This window comes from Physeter macrocephalus, chromosome 19 (assembly GCF_002837175.3).
Source record: "Physeter macrocephalus isolate SW-GA chromosome 19, ASM283717v5, whole genome shotgun sequence".
In the NCBI taxonomy this organism is placed as follows: Eukaryota; Metazoa; Chordata; class Mammalia; order Artiodactyla; family Physeteridae; genus Physeter; species Physeter macrocephalus.
The window spans coordinates 17,128,140-17,151,268 of NC_041232.1; the positions used below are offsets into that span (position 1 = coordinate 17,128,140).

The 23,129-nt window shown below is 51.1% G+C and overlaps 1 protein-coding gene across 1 annotated transcript in view; it reads right to left on the reverse strand.

The window, feature by feature from the left end:
* CUX2 (cut like homeobox 2) overlaps window positions 1–23,129 on the reverse strand; it is a 204,310-nt gene that overhangs the window by 8,719 nt on the left and 172,462 nt on the right. The window contains exons 5-14 of the mRNA XM_028480561.1: window positions 17,809–17,943; window positions 14,575–14,698; window positions 12,228–12,307; window positions 11,258–11,324; window positions 9,250–9,298; window positions 4,967–5,071; window positions 1,058–1,249; window positions 905–963; window positions 388–436; window positions 196–295 (exon numbers count right to left, since the gene is read on the reverse strand). Of these exons, the coding sequence (XP_028336362.1) occupies window positions 196–295; window positions 388–436; window positions 905–963; window positions 1,058–1,249; window positions 4,967–5,071; window positions 9,250–9,298; window positions 11,258–11,324; window positions 12,228–12,307; window positions 14,575–14,698; window positions 17,809–17,943 (960 nt within the window). The remainder of the gene's footprint in view (window positions 1–195; window positions 296–387; window positions 437–904; window positions 964–1,057; window positions 1,250–4,966; window positions 5,072–9,249; window positions 9,299–11,257; window positions 11,325–12,227; window positions 12,308–14,574; window positions 14,699–17,808; window positions 17,944–23,129) is intronic.

Here is a 23,129-nt window from a genome sequence, read left to right on the forward strand (position 1 = left end):
ACGAACCCGCGTCCCCTGCATCGGCAGGCGGACCCTCAACCACTGCGCCACCAGGGAAGCCCACATGCCCACCTTTTATCCATCATCCTCCGGCCCGTGTGGAAGGCAGTGGTCTGAGGGCATGGAGGAGGCCAGAGGCCCACAGGCAGCTCCCACCCCGGGCCCTCAGCCCCAAGAGCACCCCTCCTCCCCTACCAGGGCTGGCCAAAAGACCAGGCTTTTCCAGGAGGAATTTCTGTGCAGGGAAGAATGCCTCCTTTGCCATGAGCAGGGAGTCTTCGGGCTTCGCCATGCCCTGAGGAGACAAGAAGCAGGGCTGAGAGGGTATGGCTGGTGCAAGGCTCTCAGGGGCAGCCTGCCCGGCGGGGACAGTGTGGGGACACGCACCTGGGGGAGGCTGCAGGTGTTGGAGGCCAGCTTCATGGCTTTGAGGATGCTGCCAGAGAAAGTGGAGACAGCGTGAGGCCAGCCAGTTCCCCAGGCCGGGGGAGAGGCGCTACGACCTGCTATCTTCCCTGATTGAGAGCAAGCACCCCAGCCCCCAGGACCCCATGTAACGCGGGACTCACTGCACAAGAGGCCTTAAATAGTGGGCTTGTGAACTGGTCTGCTGTCACCTGGAGGAGTGTGGCTTGAGCTCATCTGATTAAGGCATCATCCCCCTGCCCAGTTACAGCACCAGCAAGGCTATGCTTTCCCACAGGCAGCTCTTGATGACAAAGGTCCGGGCATGACACCCAAGGTGTCAGTGGAGTGTTGACAAGGGTACCACAAAGTGGGGTCTGGTGGGAGGGAGGAAGATGGTGAATTTTGCCGAGGGCCCCTTGCTATCTTCCCAGGCAGCCCCCAGTCAAGCAAGAGGGCTTGGGGGGGTGTCTATGGAGCCCCACCCCACACACAGTACCTCAGCTCTGTTTTGATTTCTTCATAGTCAGACTGTGCCTGGAGCTTCTCTTCTAACTTCTAGAAGAACAAAGGTGGTGAAGCTGGTCCGCGTCCTTCTGCCCGGGGACTCCCCGCCCACCTCCCATCTGCCCACCTCCTCCCCAAGACCTACTTCGATGGCCTCGGACTTGGCCGTGAGCTGCCGCTCCAGGTCTGCAATCTGGTTGGCGGAGGTCTCCTCCAGCTCCTGCAGAGAGTTCTGGAGGTGCTGCACGTCCTTCAGCAGCCGCAGGATTTCCCGATCCTTGGAGGCCAGGGCAGCCTCAAGCCGAGGGCCCGAGCACAGAGCGAAGTTCACCTTATCCTGGGCACAAACAGGGGCTTGGAGGGGCCGGGAGGTGTGGGGCAGGGGTTGCAGGGCTGCTGTGCTCCCTGGGGTGACTCAGCCCCTCTTACAGGCCCGTGGCTTTCCCCTTACCACTTCTGAGCCTTTGCTCAGGCTGGTCCCACCTGCCTGGATGTCTTTCCCTCTCTTCTTGAAAAGAAATAAGGAGGGAGAAGGAGTGGTCAGAGAAAGTTTTTTGGAGGAAGGTATGTCTAAACTGTGATGAAGTTCAAGAACAAGTTAGTGATTTGGAAAATTGCTTGGCAGCCTCTGCTAAAGGTGAAAATTCGGTGCCCTAAGTCCTGGTGGAATATATGCAGGAGAAATGTGGGCACTTGTGCACCAAGACACAGGATGTGAACGTTCACAGCAGCCCTCTCTGTAACAGCTCCAAACCAGAAACCCCCCAGATGCCTACCCACCAGAGAGTGGACAGACTGTGGAATACTCACACAACAGAATACTAGACAGCAACAAAAACGCATAATCTACATTTACTTGCAACAGAGCATGAAGACTCTCCCGGATATATCATAGAGCCAAAGAAGCCAGACACCAAAGTGTATGCATGATTCTATTAAGATTAGATATCAAAACAGGCAAAACCCATCTGTGCTGTTAGAAGTCAGGGGGAGTGGCACCTGGACGGGGTCACGAGGGAGGCTTCCGGGTGCTAGAATGTTTTATTGTGGTTTTTAAAAATATTTATTTATTTATTCATTTATTCATTCATTTATTCATTCATTCATTTATTTATTTATGGCTGCGTTGGGTCTTCATTGCTGCACGCGGGCTTTCTGTAGTTGCGGCGAGAGGGGACCACTCTTCGTTGCAGTGCGCGGGCTTCTCATTGTGGTGGCTCCTCTTGTTATGGAGCACAGGCTCTAGGTGCACGGGCTTCAGTAGCTGTGGCATATGGGCTCAGCAGTTGTGTCGCACAGGCTTAGTTGCTCTGCGGCATGTGGGATCTTCCCGGACCAGGGCTTGAACCCGTGTTCCCTGCATTGGCAGGCGGATTCTTAACCACTGTGCCACCAGAGAAGTCGCTAGAATGTTTTATTGTTGATCTGGATGCTGGTTATGGGCTGTGTTCACTTTGAAAAATTCCAAATGTTGTACACTTGTGATATGCACATTTTCCCTTGTGGATGTTATACTTCAATAACACATTTGTTAAAAAGGAACAAAAAGAGCCCGCATGCCGCCAACCGCAGAGCCCGTGCGCTCCGGAGCCCGTGTGCCACAACTAAAGAGAACAAAGAGCAACGAAGAGCCCGCACACTGCGACGAAAGATCCCGCGTGCCACAACTAAGACCTGACACAGCCAAAAAATAAATAAATAAATATTTAAAAAAAAAAACAAGAAAAAAGGAACAAAAAAGAACTAGTCAGTTGGGTGAGGAAGTGGTAGTTATAGGATGTTCCTGGCTGAGAGAACAGCAAAGGTTTGGGTTTCTAGATCGGGCCCAGGTCCCACTCCAGGCAGCAACAGACCCACAGGATTAGACCTGAGACCTTGCAGCCACGAGCCACACTAGGGTGATTCCTTCCTCATCCTGATTTGCCACCAGCCCCAAGCCCCACAGCTTCTCCAGGTTTTAGGAAATGGCCCCTTTGTCCTGGTTGAAGTTGAAGAGGTTTCTCTTTGAGGGGACCTGAAGTCAGGCTGCCCTTGAGCTCAGTTACAAATGAATCTAAGCAGCATTATGAAGAAAAAAAAAAAAGCAACTGACCACTACCAACCCCAGCTATTCTTCTATGGAGGTAAATGCCAATTAAAACAGGAAGCGGATGCCACTAACACATTAAATTAATTAGCATCGAGCGCCACTGTTGTGCTCAGAAAAGCTCACCCCCCAAACTAGCAAAGTTCCTCATGGCTGATTAGCACAGGCATTTGCTGGCTTCCATGGGGTTAATTAAGAACCATTGGCAAATTCTCTCTGAGGCATCCTCACGAGTGCTCTCGCTCTCAGTCTTTCTTGTGTTCATTCTCTATGTCGTGCAGACATCAGGCATGTTGATACATACACACTGCCTCCTGGGACACGGGCACAGGTGCACACACCTACGGACACAGCACACACTGACACATGTACCTGTGGGGATACTCATGCTGACAAGCACACGCACGGAAATGCACAGGCACCAAGGAGACGTGTCACCATCACACACAGAGACATGTATGTGCTCAGAGGCCACATGCTCACGTGGGCAAAAACACCCTGGACATACCCCAAACACACTAGTCATAGTAACACTGCATTAAATATTTACTGAGCATAGACTACAAACCAAGCGCCAGGTAATCCTCTCAATAACCCTATAAGGCAGGTCCTATTTATACAGATGAGGAAACTGAGGCACAGTTAGGTTAAGGATACAGTTATTTGCCCAAAGGTCACAAACAGACACACATACACAGTAACACACATTCAGAGAGACTCATTCCAATATTTTTTTTTTTTTTTTTTTTTTTTTTTACGGTACGCGGGCCTCTCACTGTTGCGGCCTCTCCCTTTGCGGAGCACAGGCTCCGGACGCGCAGGCCCAGCGGCCACGGCTCACGGGCCCAGCCGCTCCGCGGCATGTGGGATCTTCCCGGACCGGGGCACGAACCTGTGTCCCCTGCATCGGCAGGCGGACTCTCAACCACTGCGCCACCAGGGAAGCCCCATTCCAACATTTAAACAGAAAGACAGATACAGACACACAGGTCTATGTATCAGGGTGTCAGGTGAAATGAAAATTATGCTGGCCACTTCAGGTTCATGAATGGAGACTGCAAATCACCCTGGAGCAGACCTGTTATTATGTAAGCAATCATGAATTTCATTCCTTGATATCTGGAAAGAAATCTGGAAAGAAGGTGGACCAATTTACATAAGGAAGCCAGGCTTTCTGGGAGAGGAGCAATGAAGACTCTTATGACATGACAGAAGGGTAGGCTGGGGTGGGCCTGATTAAAATCCCTTGGCAGGAAATGTCCCCAGGACCCAAAGGGGCACCAACCTGGAGGAATGAGAAAGATGGACTGACTAACTGGCTTAACACAGGAAGCTCAGGGTTGATGGCTAAAGATTGGTTCTTTGTGACACGTGGCTGGTTGGGAAACCTCATTAGAATCACCCTGATATGTTTTAGGAACCCATGGCTGATATGAGTGTCAACGTCAGCTCTTGGCAAGCAGCCCCACTGCTGTCTGGGCGGGACCGAGACCCAGTGGGCCATCCCTGCAGCAGTCCCGCACGTCTTCCCGGCAGCGCGAGCCCAGTGGTCAACATCAACACCTGGTGGCGGCCAGCAAAACTGCACGGCTGCGCTATTGATCAAACTCACCCTCCTACCCACTCTTGCTGGGCATCTGGCAACTAAAATGATCCTCTTTGGCCTGACTAAACTCCAAAGTATATGGAATCAAGATATATGGAAGCTTGAGCTTGAAAAGTTAAAAGAGCTGTGGCTGTTTTTGACCCTCAGCTGGTGAAGCAAGTCACAGTGATTATGTTTAACTGCACACTGACCTTGGCAATAAAAATGCTATGCCCACAGTACGCACACAGAGACCCACACCCATTCATGTGCACAGTTTCACACAGATGCGCGTGGTCCACCCACAAAATGTCACCCACATATTCAAACCCACAAACCTGGCCTTTCCCAACCTTTCCCCGTGGCTCCTCCACCATCCTTACCCCACTGGGTCCCTGAGGAGAGCAGCAGGCCAGGCGGATGGAGCTGTTGACGGAGGCAAGTTGTTCCCGAAGACTTTCCACCTCCCGCTGGGCGGCCTCGGCTCGCTGGGAAGGAAAATGGGGCAAGTGTGGTTAAGGGGTGAGCGGGGTCACGCTGGATCCCACCCTGGCCCTCCACTGCTTCCCTGCACTGTCTCAGGCAGCAGCTGGGAAGGCAGGTCTGAGGGCCTGGGGTCCTCCTTTCTGGGTCCTGGACCCTTGAGTTGGCTCTTGGTTTCCCTGGTGTGTATCCAAGAGGAGCTAGAACATTCCCTCTTCACTAGGGCAGGAAGGGAGATGCTGTCTTGATGGAACTGGCAAGTTTTCACACGTTCCCAGGCCACTTCTGTCTGCCAAGTAAACTTCAGGCCTGGCTAGTCAAAGAGCCAGAGTTTGTCCCCAGCTCCTGTGCCATATGGTGTCTGCAGAGGTGGCTCACAAGCTGTTGCAGGCCCCTGGGCAAGTTACTTCCCCTCTCTGAGTCTTAGTTTTCCTTTTGTGAAATGGGGGCAATGAAACTGTAGAGAAGTGTTGAAATACATCTAAAATCAGAATGCCACAGTTTACTAAACTGAATCTTAACTCTTCAAAAATTTCTAAGAAAAAAGCCTGGAAGGAAGCATCCAAATGTTAACAATGTAGACTTGTGGCCTGGAAAGAAATCTGTACTTTGTCTCTCTTTCTGGTTGTATGACCTTGGGCAAGAAACTTCATATCCCTGGACTCAGTTTCCCTGTCTGTAAAATGGGCATTATAAGAGCAACTATCTCATAGGGTTGTTCTGTAAGTAAGTGATTTGGTAAAATACAACTCATTAGGTATCCTGTCTTGATGCCTGACACATACAAATGTGTCAATAACTGGTTTACTTTATTAACAATAACAGGGTGTATGGGATCTTGAACTATGGAAAATTAAAAGAGTTGCAGTTGTATCTTGACCCCCAGCTGGTGATGCAGGTCATAGCGATGAAGTTTAACTTACGCACTGACCTTAGCAATCAGGATGCTGTGCCCGCTATATGCGCACAGAGATCCACACACATCCACGCGCACATTTCATTGACTTATATTTTAACTGATTTGTTTGTTTATTGGTATCCTGCCTTGTTCCAGGAATGGTTCGAGTTAGGAGTCAGTTTTGTTTTGGGAAAGGTTTTGGGCATGTGGGGCTGTAGAGAAAATATTTTTATGTTTCCACAAAGGGCATTCTGAGCAAATGTGACTGAAACTTGGGATCTGGGCTAAAAGACAAGCCTTGGAGTTAATACATGACTGATTAGCTAGTGAGAACTCCAGAAAGATTCACCTCCTGGGAGATGTCTGTTGACATTTCAAGGGGGGATGAGACCCAGACCATGGAGACACCCCCTGGGTTGTAAAGCTGGGTTTAAAGCTACTCGTCTTATCTTCCCCTGGAGAGAAGTATTTATATTCCAAACGCTAGAAACCCAGGATCCTTGCCCTCTGTTCATCATGATACTTGGGAGTAGATTTCTCTCCCTTTCTCAGAAGGTCCCTCTACTATACTATACAACCACCCAGATTCATATTTGGGTGGTTCCTTGCCTACAGCACAAACTCTGGTGCATGTAGGAGGATATCTGTTTCTCGTCTTGTCACCCCAGGGGAAGAACTGGGGCAAACTGGCATGGTTTTTACTATACAAGTAATAATGACCTGCTCTGCTCCACAATCCTCTTGTTCACATTTAGGACAGTATTAATAAATACAGATATTAAAGACTAATATGATGACATTTACTTCTTTCTCAATACAATGAGCAGGTTTTAGTTTTTTTTTTTTTTTTCGGTATGCGGGCCTCTCACTGTTGTGGCCTCTCCCGTTGCGGAGCACAGGCTCCAGACGCGCAGGCTCAGCGGCCATGGCTCACGGGCCCAGCCGCTCCGCGGCATGTGGGATCTTCCCGGACCGGGGAACCCGTGTCCCCTGCATCGGCAGGCGGACTCTCAACCACTGCGCCACCAGGGAAGCCCAGGTTTTAGTTTTATACTCAGGAAAAAATAAACATTATTAAAAATGCTTCCTATTCAAACTACTCTAAGATGGCTCTTCTTAAGCCTATTTGATTGGCAGAGATCCAAAAGTCTGACGACACACAGTGCTGGTGAGGCTATCGGGAAACGGACCCTCTCAGACCTTGCTGGAGGGAGTGTGAATTGGCACAACCCACGGAAGGCAGTTTGGTCACATTTGCCAAATTATAAACGCACAGCTCTTTCACCCAACGGTTCCACTTCTAGGAATTTGCCCTGCACAGTGGCTTGGGTATGTATGAAATGATATCTGTACAAGGTTATTCACTGCAGTATGGAGGATGATGGTAAAATACTGGAAATACCATAAACGTTCATCAATAGGGTATGAGATAGACCAGAGATTGGCAAACTGCAACCTGCTGCCTGTTTATGTAAATAAAGTTTTACTGGAACACAGCCATGCCCATTCGTTTCCACATCGTCTATGCTTCACGCTACCACTGCAAAGCTGAATAGTTGTCACAGTGACTTGCAAGGCCGAAAATATTTACTCTCCGGTCCTTTATAGAAAGTTTGCCTTCCCCTGGGTTAGATGATGGCGCGTCCATGTAGTGCAATACGACGCAGCTGTGAAACAGAAGGAACTGCTTTACATACAGATACGAAACAAGCTCTAAGACACATACACAGAAAAAGTAAGGTTCAGGAGGGTGTACATAGTATGAATAATAATTATTTTTTTTAAAGTTGCTAATTATTCTCTTAAGGATATGCATACCAAGGTTGTGATGATTTCTTTCTTTTATTTATTTATTTTTGGTCCCACGGCATGTGGGATCTTAGTTCCCCAACCAGGGATTGAACCTGGGCCCCCTGCATTGGGAGCGTGGAGTCTTAACCACTGGACTGCCAGGGAAGTCCCTCATTTTTGTTTTAGAAAGGGGTAAAAGTAGATATTCATGGGCTTGTGAAGGGATCTCTGGGAGGAGACCCCAGACACTGTAACAGAGGTTGCTAGGGAGAGGGGAACTGGGGGCAAGTTCAGGGAGGGGAGATGGAGTTTCCCGGCTATGCCCTAATGTATCTTTTTCAGTTTTGAACGAAGTAAATGGATTACCTATTCAAAAAATTAACCTAGAAAACGTTATTCTTTTCCAACCTTCCTTTGCAGGAGGGAGCACCCTGTCCTTAGGCTGGCACAGCCATGCATCCGGGCCTTTGCCTCTGCTGTGCCCTCTGCCTGGAATGCCATTCCTCAAGAGAACAGCGCCTGGGCTTTAGAACCCAGCTGCAAAGTGTCCTCCTAGGAGGCCTCCCTCAACCACCCCCAGGGAAATGACCACTTGCCCCGTCACAGTGCTGACCCCTCCTGGCCACGCCCCTGGCTGCTGGTGTTGCGGGGGACCGGGGAGAGATGCAGTAGGCCCGCAGGACCCCAGACCGGACCCTTATGGCCACATCTTACCTCCTTTCAAAGTCCTGCCCAACTTTGTCCCGCCGATGGCAACACATCTGAAGCCAGAGGAAGGCAGGACGCGGGAACCCCATTTATAAATGTGAAAACTGAGACTCGGAGAGGCTGAAGGACTTACAAGGACCGGGCTGGGACTAGGATATGGGCCCCCAGGGAAGGTTGGGGTTCACACAGTGCCTGCCTGGTGATCGAGTGAGGAGGCTGGTGGAGACCCCAGGCGGGGATGGAGGGAGAGAAGCAGCCCCGGGCTTGTCCCTCGTCACCGACCCCGGCTCTATGGAACATGGCTCCTCACTCAGTCTGGTTGAGGGAGACCCATGTCCCAGCTTAGCCTGGGGATAGGCCTGGGATCTCTAGTCACTGCTCTGCCTACCTCCCACGGGGAAGGGCACTTGTCATGCTCTGCAGGCTGCTTCCTGGCCTTTACCAGGGCCATCCCGTGCCTGGAATCCATCCCTCTACAGTCTCAAGTTACTTGTCAGGTCTCAGCTCCACGACCCTTCCTGTGGGATGTCTTCCCTGACCCGAGTCTGGGTCTGGTGCCCCTTCTCCAACCGTTGCTGCCTGCATCACCCTATTTCTGAGTGTTCTGTCTGTACCCCACCCTCCTTCCTCTGGGAACTCAGGGGCTGCGTCCCAGACAGCTCCCAGCCCCAGCACGCAGCATGGCATGTAGTTCAATTAATATTGATTGAGCTCAGCTCCCTTCTCTCCGCCTGGCCAGAGACCCCCGCCCCGGGGAGAATGAGCCCCCAGCACACGTCTCCTCACCTGATTAGCTTTCTCCAGGTTGGTCATGATCAGGCCGACTTCATCTGCCCTGAGACAGAAAGACGAGGCCCTGAGGAAGGGATTCTGGCAGCCACCAGGGCCCCCGCCATTCCTGAAACCCCCCAGCCCCTGCCAACCCAAGGGTCTCGCAATGGAGGCCTCAAGAAGGCTGCCTTCCATCCTTCCTACTGGAGAGAAACCAAGCTGGGGGGACGGGGAAAGAATACAGGCTGGGGGGAAATGAAAACAGGGTCTCAGCACTGTATCCCTTCCAGGCAGCCTGGCCTCCCATCTCCCCCAGGGGTCCACTCTCTGAAGGTGCCACAGAGCTAGCTACACCGCCCAGCCTTTGCCTCTGCTATGCCTTCCACCTGGACGCCTTCCTCAAGAGAACAGGGCCTGAGCTTTAAACTCAGCTGCAAAGTGTTCTCCTAGGAGGCCTCCCTCAACTACCCTCATTTATTTTGCTGCCTCCCCACCTCCCTGGGTTGCCAGCGCCTAAAGGACCGGGACAGGCCTCATCCACCTCGGCTGCCCCTCTGCCTAGCAAGGGGTGGGGCCACAAGGGGCCTGCGGGGAGCATTTGGTGACTAAAAGCCACACCTGTGCTACACGCATGTTCCAGTTCAAGGCCTTCTTTGCATAAGCTGTTCCCACTGCCCAGAGCACCTTTCCAAGCATTCTTCATGTGGCCATCTCCTTCCCATCTTTGAGATCTCATTCTGAAGGTCATCTCCTCCGGGAAGTCCTCCCTGACTACCCTGGATAATAGGACCCACCCCTCCATGTTATTCTCTCTTGCTGCTCCTGGTTTTTCCCTTCACAGCATTTACCATGTGGCCACAACAGTGTCAGACATACAGTAAGTGCTCAATAGTGTCTGTGAATGAAAGACTTTACTGAATGAAAGACTTTATTCCTGTACATCAGCTAGTGTCTGTCTCCTCTCCTTGACTGAGGACAGGCCCATGTTCTGGTGTTTCCTCCAGGGACCCAGCATAGGACTGGGTAAGCAGTAGGTGCTAAATAAGTGTTTGTGGATTAAGTGATATCTTAAAGCCTGAGGAAACGTTGAGTCCAGAGTAATTAAGGTTAATGACACTTGGCCCTGAGGGTTGGACTGTGAACCTAGGGAGTGGGGACAGCCCGTGGAGGCTGGGGCAAGGCAGAGGCCCAGAGTCTGCTTAGCTGGAAACCCAGAATGCCCTTTATAGTTTGTGCTACACGGATGGTACCACAAATAACTGGTGAACAGCTGTGTGCCTATGCAGGTGTGGAGGAGAGAGTACTTAATTAAATGGGTGTCTCAGGTAGAATCAGAGGGAGAATATCAGAAAGAGGAGGCAGGTCTAGAAGGTGAGAGGGAGGAGGCATGTCTGGGAGGTCAGAGGGAGGAGGCATGTCTGGAGGGTCAGAGGGAGGAGGCATGTCTGGGAGGGTCAGAGGGAGGAGGCATGTCTGGGAAGGTAAGAGGGAGGAGGCATGTCTGGGAGGGTCAGCGGGAGGAGGCATGTCTGGGAGGGTCAGAGGGAGGAGGCATGTCTGGGAGGGTCAGAGGGAGGAGGCATGTCTGGAGGGTCAGAGGGAGGAGGCATGTCTGGGAAGGTCAGAGGGAGGAGGCATGTCTGGGAAGGTCAGAGGGAGGAGGCATGTCTGGGAGGGTCAGAGGGAGGAGGCATGTCTGGGAGGGTCAGAGGCAGGAGGCATGTCTGGAGGGTCAGAGGGAGGAGGCATGTCTGGGAAGGTCAGAGGGAGGAGGCATGTCTGGGAAGGTCAGAGGGAAGAGGCATGTCTGGGAAGGTCAGAGGGAGGAGGCATGTCTGGGAAGGTCCAAGGGAGGAGGCATGTCTGGAGGATCAGAGGGAGGAGAGATGTCCGGGAGGGTCAGAGGCAGGAGGCATGTCTGGGAGGGTCAGAGGCAGGAGCCATGTCTGGGAGGGTCAGAGGCAGGAGCCATGTCTGGGAGGGTCAGAGGCAGTTGGCACACCTCAGCATGGCGTTCACTTACTTGGATGCCGCCTCCTCATCGTATTTCCGCCGCAGCTCCAGCAGCTCTGTCTGCGTAGCCTTTAACGCTGGGAAAAATTAAAGTGCCAGAGTAAGGCCCTCCACCCCCAGGGAAGTGGAACCCGCTCCCCTTCTCTGGGGCCCGGAAGGCCGAATGAAACTTGGGGAAGTGAGGAAAGATTTTTCTCTCAGTTAGAACTGGTGACAAGTAGTGAGTTTCCTGCCCCTAGAAGGGCTTCGAGCTGGAGGGAGGGCTGAGGCATGGCCAGGGTGGGGAGGGCAGATGACATGTTTCTCTATGAGTCTATGAAGCTCAGGGGACCCAGGTAAGTGGAGGGGGGCAGTCTGTTCCAGGACCTGGGGTATCAGCCCCCTAACACCTTTAAGGTCACTCCAGGACATGGGTGGGGTCATCTGTCCATGAGCTCACCCACCATGAGGTCCAGCCCTGGAAGTGAGGGCATGGGAGGAGCAACAAAGTCAATAGATAAATGTATATTATAATAAATGAGGGATTTCTCATAAAATTCCAGATTTCTGATTTCTCTAGCAAAATGGAACGGACTGGCTATACTGGGCAGTGCCTGGCTGGGGCTCAGCAGTGGCCACCTCTTTAGATCAGGCCTGGGTTCTCCGGTTTGACCCACACACCACCCTTCCCTACTGCATTCCCTAATCCAGCCAGCTTGGCTGCATGCCTGGCCCCTGTAGGCACTGCATTTGCCACCCCGGATTGAATTCTATCTCAAACCCTCTCTCCACAGTAGTACAACCCCCGGGACTGGGGCTCTGATCCCTGCTGGGTAATGTAGGTCTTTCCTCTCCCTTCCCAAACTCCTTTCTTGCCTTCCTGATTCTAGAACACCTGACCCTGTGTTCAGTGTCCCTGCCCCCTCCCACTCCCACTGGGCCTCCTGGTCTGACTGGCTGGGGCACTGCACGAGGGCAGGGGGCATGTGCCAGATACACACCTGAATGTAGGACCTTGATCTTCTCCTCGGCTTCCCCCAGTCTGGCTGCCAAAGTGAAGGCCTGTACTTCCTGAAGGCCCCTGTGAAAAGACCTGGTGTGTGGACCAGCCCATTCTGGCTTCCTGTCCCCTCTCCCACTCCCTGTAAAATCTGCACCTCCGTCTTTTTAATGAGTCCTTAAACATGACACTCAGGCACTTGGCTGCCCTGCTGTTTTGCTGACTGTGTGGCCTCCATTAGAGCTGGTGCCCAGTTAAGGTTCTGTAGCAGCCAGTGACCTTGCCTCTCTGGGCCTCAATTTCCTCATGTATAAAATGGGTTTCTGATGGAGTCTGCCTCAGAGAGTGTTGTGAAGCACGTTCAATGTGGTGCCCAGCACCCAGAGTTCCCTCAGTATCACTGGTAACTTATTATTGTCCCCTTGAGAGGTACTTTTTTTCCCTTTTCTGTGGCAAGAGTTTGGAAAGCCCCGCCAGCCCACTGTGGTCTAACTTGGGCGTGATGCAAGCATCCCAGCAGAGAAAGAGGACCCCTAGCTGTGCTGGGGGAGGGTTTATGCAAAGCCTGAGCCTTACCTTGGCTGGCTCAGTGACTCTAGGGAAGGAGCCCCATTTACCTTGATCTTCTCCTGCCCCCTCCCCCGGCTCACTCCATTCCAGCCACACTCCCCTCACACATCAGGTACGTTCCTACCTCAGGGCCTTTGCACTGATTGTTCTCTCTGTCCCTATATACCTGCAAGGCTCCCTCACCTCCTTATGGCTTTGCTCACCTTCTCAGTGAGGCCTCCTCCAACACTCTATTTAAAACTTCAGCCCCCGGGGACTTCCCTGGTGGCGCAGTGGTTAAGAATCCTCCTGCCACTGCAGGGGACATGGGTTCGAGCCCTGGTCCGGGAAGATCCCACATGCTGCAGAGCAACTAAGCCTGTGCGCCACAACTGCTGAGGCTGTGTGCCACAACTACTGAAGCCTGCACGCCTAGAGCCCGTGTTCCGCAACAAGAGAAGCCCCCGCACCGCAACAAAGAGTAGACCCCGCTCTCCGCAACTAGAGAAAGCCTGCGTGCAGCAACAAAGACCCAACGCAGCCAAAAATAAATAAATAAAATAAATTTTAAAAATCAAAAAACAAAAAACTTCAGCCCCATCTTATCCTCTCCCTCTTCTGCTTTACATGTCGTCACAATGCTTATCATGTAGCACACCACTTATTTAGCGTTTTTGTTTGTGTTTTCCTCACTAGAAAGTAAACTCCAGGAGGGCAGAGAGTTTTGTCCATTTTGTTCACTGCTGTTCCCTAGAACAGTGGCTGGCACACAGTAGGTGGTCCATAAATATGTGGAATGAAAAAATAAGTGAATGACAGAAAGGATAAGTATAACGATCATCATAAAATTGTCCCAGAAAGGCCCTAAGAATGCATATTTTATCACCACTGCACCAATCATAAAGGCAAACATTTACTGACATGTGCTTCTCCCTGTGAGCACTGAGCTAAGCATGTACAGGTGTCATTTCATTTCATTCTTATGGCAGACTAGGAGTTGACACTGCCTGTGACAGTAAGTGTTATACGTCCATTTGGCTGGTCTATAGTACCCAGTTATTCAGTCATACACTAATACATGTACTGCTGTGAAGGCATTCTGTAGATGGGGTTAACATCAACATCAGTTGATGTTAACGAAAGGAAAATATTCGCAATAACACAGGTGGGCTTCATTCAGTCAGTTGAAGGTCTTAAGAACAAAACTGAGGGAGAAGAAATTCTGCCTCAAGATGGCAGCACTTACGCCCACCTGACAGTTTCCAGCCTGCTGGCCGGCTGGACCAATTCAGACTCGCCAGCCTCAATCGTGTGAGTTAAGTCCCTGAAATACAACTCTTTTTTTTTTCCTTAATATTTATTTATTTGGCTATGTTGGGTCTTTGCTGCGGCACGTGGGTTCTTAGTTGCAGCATGTGGGATCTAGTTCCCTGACCAGGGATCGAACCCGGGTCCCCTGCATTGGGAATGTGGAATCTTAACCACTGGACCACCAGGGAAGTCCCAAAATACAACTCTTAATTTAAAAAGAATTCTACTGGTTGTTCTTCTGGGCGACTCTGGCTAATATACCACCATTAGCCCCATTTTCTAGATGGGGAAACTGAGGCTCAATGAGGTGATGTGACCTGCCCAGGGCTGGCCACTGAGCTGCTGACGTGTGGCTTGAACCCAGACCCGCATCTCCATCTCCAACCTGCATCTGGATTCCCACAGGGTCCTGGGCAGGGGTGACTTTCCAGGTCCCCCCTCCCAGACAGGTGGAGCAGCGGGAGCCTGCCTGTCGTTCCCCCACTCACTTTTGTTTCTCTGCCTCATTTCTCTGCAGCAAAGTTTCTGTCAGGAGGGCTTTGCTGGGAATGCCTGGGAGGCGGCTCCCCTCAGTCAGCGTGGGCCCAGCCGGCGACGTCCCCTCTCTCTGTTCTGGAGGGAGAAAAAGAGGGAAAGCCGCCCATTGCTGAGAGTGGCGTGACAGCCAGAGCTGCTTTCTGCAAACCAGATCGATCAACAGTGCTGGGAGAAGAATCAATTTCCCAAACTGAGCGTTGGAGAGAGCTCAGCTGTCAGGACCTGTTGTCACTGCGATCAGCTGGGTTGAGCCTTGGCGAGTGCCTGCACGAGAAATGCAAACTCCATCGTGCCGGCCTCAGACAGCATACCCAGAGGCTTCCTTTGCCCTCTCAGACCTGTTCCTGCCTCCTTGGCCTTCTGTATGATTAAAAAAAATCTTGGTAAAATATACATAACATAAAATTCACCATTTTAACCATTTTAAGTGCACAATTTAGTGATACATAGTATAGTCAAAATACTGTGCAACCATTATCAGTAATTCCAGAACACTGGCATCACCCCAAAAGGAAACCTGTCCCCATTAAGCAGTAACTCCCCACTCCCTTCCCTAGCCCCTGGCAACCACTGTTCTGCTTTCTGTCGCTACAGATTTGTGTATTTTGGATATCTCATAGCACTGGAATTATAACACCTATCCTTTTGTGACTTGATTCTTTCACTTAGCATGTTTTTGAGGTTCATCAAGGTTGGACCATGTGTCAGTACTTCATTCTTTTTTTATGGCCGAATAATATTCCATTTCATGGTTATACCATATTTTGTTTTTTCCCTTTCATCCATTAATGGACATTTGGATTATTCCCACAATTTGGCTACTGTGAACAGTGCTGCTATAAACATTTGTGTACAAGTTTTGTTTGAGCACCTGTTTTCAATTCTTTAGGGTATATCCCCAGGAGTGGAATGGCTGGGTCACAGGGTAACTCCAGATTTAACTTACTGAGGAGCTACCACACTGTTTTCTCTTCCCCCAAATTGATGGCACACACTCAGATGCTCAGTCATCGCCCCTTACCTGCAGGTGCCCTGGGGCAGGGCCCACGTCAGGTCCATCTTTACAGGCCCCGTGGCAGTTCATTTGGAGATCAGTGTGTGCCTTTGGCACCAAACTCATGGAAAGAGTTGCTCAGGGTTCAGCCATTGAGGGTGAGTGGCTCAAGAGTTCCAAAATTTGTTCTCCCAACCTTGGGTCCAAGTGACTCAGTTAAATCCTGTCCTAGTTTTTAAGTTTCTACTGTGATCCTGGCACAGGAGGGTGAGTGTAGAGCTGGGCGGTTTGTAGAGTGAGCCCCTCTACTCTAGAGGCGAGTACAGCAGTCAGCTTATAATACACACACACACACACACACACACACACACACACACACACACACACACACACACACACACGTACTGGGAACGTTCCTGGTGCCTAGGCCACAACAGTGAACAAAAAGGCAAGTTTTGACCATCATGATGCAGGATAACAAGTGTCCTCAAGGAGAAACACAGCCCAGGACCAAGGTCAAAAACTTCTGTTCTGATTGCCCACTTGGCCACCTGCGGCTTCTGTGACTCAGTTTCCTCATCTGTAAAATGAGGCCAATGACACCTCAGAAGATTGATGCCAGGAGACAGTGAGATGCTGTGTGAAAGGCACACTGCACAGAGCAAATGCTCTCAAGGGGCCATTTCCACAACTACTGTTATTCTTACAGAAGGAAGTTTGAACCTCAGAGGGACCTCAGAGGAAGGAGTGACAATTTTGCTGGGGAACCTCAGAGGCTTCACAGAGGTGTGTACACATACGAGCAGGGGCTGAAGAACTGCCAAGTCCTGGCTTGTCAGTGTGGCTGGAATCGTACTCCAGGTGCAGGACCAGAGTTGGCAAAGTCCTGTTGTTTTAGTCACTGTAAATCTTCCCCAGAAGACCCTGACTAGGGCCAGGCTTACAGCAGGTGCTCTCTACGTAATGTGGGGAGGGGGAAGGGAGGAGGTTGTAAAATGGGGGACTGTGAGAGAGTGGTTGTTTCCTGAGAAGAGACTTTGTGTCATGCTTTCATTTGACAGGCCTCAGCCCATTTTATCTTCACTACATGCCAAATCTGGCCCACTACCTGTTTTGTCAATAAAGTTTTATTGAAACAAAGCCATGCCTACTCATTTACATACTATCTATGGCTGCTTTCACCCAGAGTTAAGTAGTTGTGACAGAAACTACATGACCTGCAATACCTGCGATAATTACTTTCTGGCCCTTTTCAGAAAAAGCTTGCTGACCTCTGAGGTAAATCCTACTCATTCATTCCTTAAACAAGAATCCCTTCACCCGACTCCCCCAATTCTCTGCTCAATTTTTTCCCCAAAATCTTTCTCACCAACTGACATACTATATATTTTACTAACATTTACTGATACTCAGTCCCTCCCTCTAGAAGGTCAGCATGATGAGAGCAGAGATTTTTGTCTGTTTTGTTCCTGGCTGTGTCCCCAGTGCCTACGACAGTGCCTGCAGGTCAATGAACATCCAAAACTTGGATGGTTACCAATGGCTTTCACCTGCTATTTGCTCCTCCCTATGGTAACCTCCTACCTCACCTTCCAGAGGTAACCACCATGCTGAATTTTGTTCACCATTCTCTTGCTTTTAAACATTTTTATCACAACATATGTACACCCAAACACTATTATTTTTAGCTTTGCTAGTTTCTTAGCTTGTCTCATTTGGGGCTGAGACAGTGCTGTGTTCACTACATCCTATTTCCCTCTCCTCCTGGGCACACAGCCAGACTACATTTTCCAGCCTCCTTTGCAGCAGGGATGTGGCCAAATTGAAGTGCGCCGCTCCCACCACCTCAGTGTGATCCTCCACGTTCTTTCTCTGCCTGTTGGCCGGGTGTCAACATTCACTGTGACTCTGGATGTCGAGTACCGACGATGGCAGGACTACCACAGCCTGGGTCCCTGAATGACTGCGTGGAGCGTCCCCTGCAACTTCCCCTCCCTTCAAATATATTAAGCCTCTGAGATTTGGGGTTGGTCTGTCTCAGCAGAACTGCACCTGAACCCATCCCACATCTAAAATTATGATCGAGTTGAGTTCCCTGCCCGCCTCCCCCACAAGGGTGGCCGAGTCTGGCTGCCAAAGATCCACAGCCCATCTGTTTATTATGGACATTCTGTGAAAACCTTATCAGTACCTTTGGGGCCGAGGAGCTCAGGGTGTCTCTTCCACGAACTGTGGAGCTCTCGCCGCGTCTGCCCGCTGGGGTCGAAGCTGGGGGACTGCAGTCTGTCGTCTGGGCTGCGTGAAGCCTCAAACACAGGCACGGGGTCTGCGCAGAGAGAGGAGGACAGGGGTGGTGGGAACCCTGAGGGTCAGGGGTTGCCCCGGCTGAGGCCACAGGGCCAGGGAGCTTGGGTGGGAGGAACCATCCACAGAAGCCATCTGGAATCGCTCTAGTGGCTTAGGGGAGCAACGTGGACTTTCTGCTTTATGAGGGAGCAGATCTCCAGGCACCTGCTCCGGAGAGCACGTGCCATCCCCATGGGTGTGGCTGTCCTGCCCAGCTGGGAATAATAATAACAATTATCATAATAACTTCATTTTCCTGATTCTAGATGCCATCTGTGGTGGCCATGAGATTGTGTCCTGCACACCTCCAACCACAGGGAACATCACTTAGCAAGGACCCTAGCAGGCACACTCTGAAATCCATCATTTCAAGCCTAGCCTTCTCATGGGACTTCCCAGACAAGGCCTGCAGGCAGCGAGGATAGAGGCAGACCTGCTCCTGGGGGACACAAAACTGCTCTGAGGGCTGAGGACTGGCCCGTGGCCTTCCACAGTGCTTCCTTCCTTAGGCTATAATGTGGTCTGGATGCTTCCACCTAGTTCCCCACCTCTTCTAGCTCCCTCCCTATTTTCCTTCACCTGAGGTTCCCTAATAGCATCTTTGCACATATAACCCTTGGGGTGCTTTTCAATGGATCTGGGCCAACACACCATCATTTGTGACACTTGTGGCCGATTAAATAATAGTTTTTCTGGGAGCGAGATATACACCTGGATATAAGATGTCTCCGTATTTCCCAATAGCTAAATTGAGGACTCCAGGTCCTTCCACCTGGAATTCTGTCCCCCTTCCCACCCTGTCACCTAGCAAGCACTTCCTCTTCCTTCAGATCTAGAATCCAACAACTCTGCTTCCAGCAACTCCCCACCTGGGGCAGGAGGCTGGTGCAGCATCTTCCATGTTACAAAGCCAGTCCTGGGAATAGGTTCCCATGATGCACCCAGCATCCCCTGGAGGCTGGCCTGGATCTAACTTGTTTTCACAGATGAGGAAACTGCTCAGAGAAGCCAGGTGACTTGCTGAAGCGTGGAGGAGAGACTCAAGTCTGGGTCTCTTTCTCTGATGCCACAAAGACTTCCTGTCCCAGTGGTGTGGATATTTCGACCCTGGTAGCTGCAGGTAGGTAGGTGTTCATGGGGTCCCAAGAAAGCCAGGGCCTCCTCGCTTCAGACCAAGGGGGCTGGTCTGGTCCACATTTTTTCTAATGCCCCAGAGCCCTCTCTCTTCCTGGTCCCTCCTTTGGGATCTCCCACCGGCATCTGCTTGGCCACTGCTCTCTGCTGCTGTGGACCCTGGAGTCCGATGTCCCTGGTCCTGGTCTAATCCATACTTGCTTCTTAGAATTGCTGTGTGACCTTGGTAAATGGCGCTACCTCTCTGTGCCTCACCATAAAAGTACCGACCTCGTGGGCCTGTGATGAAGATTCATGTAAAGTGCTCAACACGGTGCCTGGCACTCGGTCAGCTCAGGACAAATGGAAGCCCTCACTATTATTCCTGCCCTTCTGAGTGCAAGCCACACTGGCCTTCTTCTCTTAGTCCCTCAAATGCACCTTCGCACCTCAAAGACTTTGTACAGCAGGGAGCCTCTGCCAGGAACACCCTGCCCTCCCCTATCCCTTTCAGCTAGTTAATGCTTACTCATCTTAGCAACTCAAATGCCAATTCTTCCAGGAAGCCTTCCTTGACCAGTCGGTCTTCTAGTATGAGCTCTCCCAGCTGCCTGCACCTTTCCTTCACAGCACTCACTGTACTTCCAATTTTCATTGATTTGCAAGTGCACCTAATTAATACCCGCTGGACTGCAAACTCCACAACAAGGCAGGGCTGGGACTGCATCTGTTCTTGCTCCTCCACTGGACCCCTTGTGGGTGAATGAAGCCTGACCCAGGGTCCAACCCAATAAATATCTGCTGATGGAAGAAAAAGGGCAGAGCCTCTACTTGGGGACCTTCAGGTCCGGCTGGAACAAGGCCACCTCTGCATTTTATCCCTCTTCTCCCGCCTGTTTGTTTAGGTGGTGGGAGGCTCAGACAATGGGTGTTTGTGTCGAGGTAAGCAGGTGCACGGGAACGCTGCTGCTGGCTTTCCTCTGTCAGCACTCCCCCACGCCCCGTCATTAGGCAGGGGCTGCTCAGCAGGGTATGCCATTATGTCTCCCCGGGCTGATGTAATTATACATTGACATAATTAACCCAGCAAGCGCATTAGGCAGGCCAGCTAAAAATTCATCTATAATTATTTGTTGTGTGCATGCTAATGAGTCCATCTGCACTGCCTTTGTACAACACGGACAAATTAATTTACAAGTCTGGATTTTTTAATAAGTTCAAGAAAACGCTTCCTATTGTGTCCTGGTTTTTGAGAAAGGAAGAAAAAGGCGACAAGCGCTTGCCGGGGTCAGGGAGGTTAGATAAACACGGGAGGCTGCAGCTGAGAGTGGCGTGGAGGGCTCGCTCTGGTTCCAGGGAGGTGGGAAAGATCCAGCTCATGGCTCGGGGGCCGGCTGGCCAGGAGCCTGTCCAAGCCAAAAGATGACGCTCGGGTGAAGAAGGATGTCATTTACCTCATTCCCAGGGATCAGAAATTGATGTTTGTTCTGCTCGGAGGCCCTGCGGTCATCCCTTGCTGCCTTGTGCTCTTTGTCGAGGGGAAGCTGACCGCAGGTGGCCTCCTGGAGAGACTGGAGGAGGTGGGTGGCGAGTGGACACTCAATACGGGGTCAGCGGGTTCCAAGGCTCTCTTTGCCTTCATTTGCCAGTACAGGGTAGAACATAGTGGTTAAACTCTCAGAACATGAAGTCCAGCGCTGGTCTTGAGCCTCAGTTTCCCCACTTAAAAAGTCAGAAAAAAATACTACAGTTTCTACTTCTCAGAAGTTACTACTGGCAAGACTGAAAAAGATTACTGAGAGAGGCAGCATGATATAAGGACTCCTGGTGTCAGCTCCAGCTCTAAACTGGCCATGTGACCTTTGGACAGTTAGTTAACCTCTCCACGCCTCCATTTTCTTATCTGTAAAATGGGGCTGCAAGGACTGAATGAGAGAATGTGTACCGAGATTTGCACAGTGCTGGGTGCACAGCAGGGCTTGATAAGTGTTGGCTGCTGTTATTTCCCTGAGAGGGGGCAGCACACCGTCCCGTGACGTTCTAGGAGCTGCTGTCTACATGGCAAAACTCCACGGAGACTCGGGACAGGGTAAGGCCTCGTATACTCTCATCAGTGCCTGGGAGACTCAGAATCCAGTAATCCTGCGTTGAGCTCCACTCAGGGACTCAAAGGCTCCAGCTTAGAAAGTCACACTGAGGAGGGACAATTTGTCAAGTGTCCAACACCCCTACCCCCAGTGCACAGTTGGGGAAAAGTGGGGTCCTGTGACTTCCCTGAAGTCTGCCAGTGAGTTGGTGGTAGGGCCAAGATGGGGCCTTGGGCCTCGGCCTCTTCTTCCCACACTGTGCTTCCTCCTAGATCCCCAATTTGCGAGAGGAAGTCGGAGGAGGTTCAGATGACTCAGCCAAAGTCAGGCTGTGGCCAAATCCCAACAGCCGGAGCACTTTAAATCGATTAGAATTCATACAGTCTTCACCACAACACTGTTAGGAGGGCTGTTGTGTTCCCATTCTATAGATGGGGAAACTGAGGCATGGGGGAGTGAAATCACTTCCCCAAGGTGAGGCCCAATAAGGTAGATGCTGCTACTTCCACTTTCCAGGCAAGGAAATGAAGGCCCAGAGAGGAGATTCCATGTGCCCGAGGTCGCCGAGCTCAGAAGTTGCAGGGGTGGGATTTGAACCCGGAGTGCCTGGTGACTCTCTGTAGTGGGCTAAGTTGCCTTGAGGCAGGGCATGGGGATTATTAGGCCAGAAGCACGAGCATGAGGGCGCTGTTCTTGGCCTTGCCACAGGCTTGCTGTGTGACCTTGGACAAAGCATCAGACTTCTCTGGGCTCCTAATTTCTGTTACAAGTATCCCTGAGGCACACACTCAATCATCATTGGTTATCACCAGATAGGGGTGTGGTCCTGCCAAAGTGAGTGCTTTTGGCCCTGGGCCTATTCCTTGGCGCTGGGATGCTCAGGGAGGGTGATTATTAAACGCCTTCATAGTTGAAGTTGACACGAGGTTTGAACATTGTGAATCCTCCAAATTCCCAAAGCCGTTCTCAGATAAAGGGGCAGAGGGGCAGGTTAGGAGGCTGACGGTCAAATCCTGGCTGTGACAAATTTAGGGAAAGTCACTTAGGTCCCCTGAGCCTCAGTTTCCCCCTCAGTAAAACAGGGATAACAACAGGACCTACTGTAGAGGGCTGTGCAGGGACTCCATGAGCACGCTGAGCCCCTGTGACAGTGCCTGGCACCTAACAGAGTCTAAGTGAGCGTTACCCTTATTCTTATGACTTGTGGCAGTGTGGGATGTGCCACCCAGCTCTCCCTTCAAGAAGAACGTCCTGCGAGGAGCTGGTGACAGTCTCCAGGCGCCGCACCTTCGGATATACTGCAGTGTTTGTTTGGAGGCCAGGTTTCCCCAGGCCTGCTCCCAGCCAATGACCGAGCAAGACAGAGACAGCAGGGCTGGGCCACTCCTGCTGATGCTGGAAAAGGCAACCTAGTATTATAGACTAAAATGTTTTCCCCCAAACCCGTATGTTGAAGCCTTAACCCCTGATGCAACTGGGGACAGGGCTTTAAGGAAGTAATTAAGGTTAAATGAGGTCATTAAGATTGGGGCCCAATCTGATAGGACTGGTGTCCTTACAAGAAGAGGAAGAGACACTAGAGCTTTCTCCCTCTGCACGTGCAGAAAGGAAAGGCCATGTGGGGACACAGTAAGAAGGCAGCCATCTACAAGCCAGGAAAAGAGCTCTCACCAGAAACCAACCCTGCTGGTACCTTGATCTTGGACTTCCCAGCCTCCAGAACTGTAAGAGATAAAATTCTGTTGTTTAAGCCACCTAGTTTGTGGTGTTTTCTTATAGCAGCCTGAGCAGACTATTGCATCCTGCTTTGGGGCTCCTGTTAGTTTTAGCTTGGCTGAGACTTTTTCAGAGCTGCATTGCAGTTTGGGGTTCCTCCTACCAACCCTCCTTCCTTCCCTCTCTCCCTTCCCAGGTGTTAGAGCAGCATCACCAAGTGAAGGCTCTCTCCTGGTCTCCTCCTCTCCCT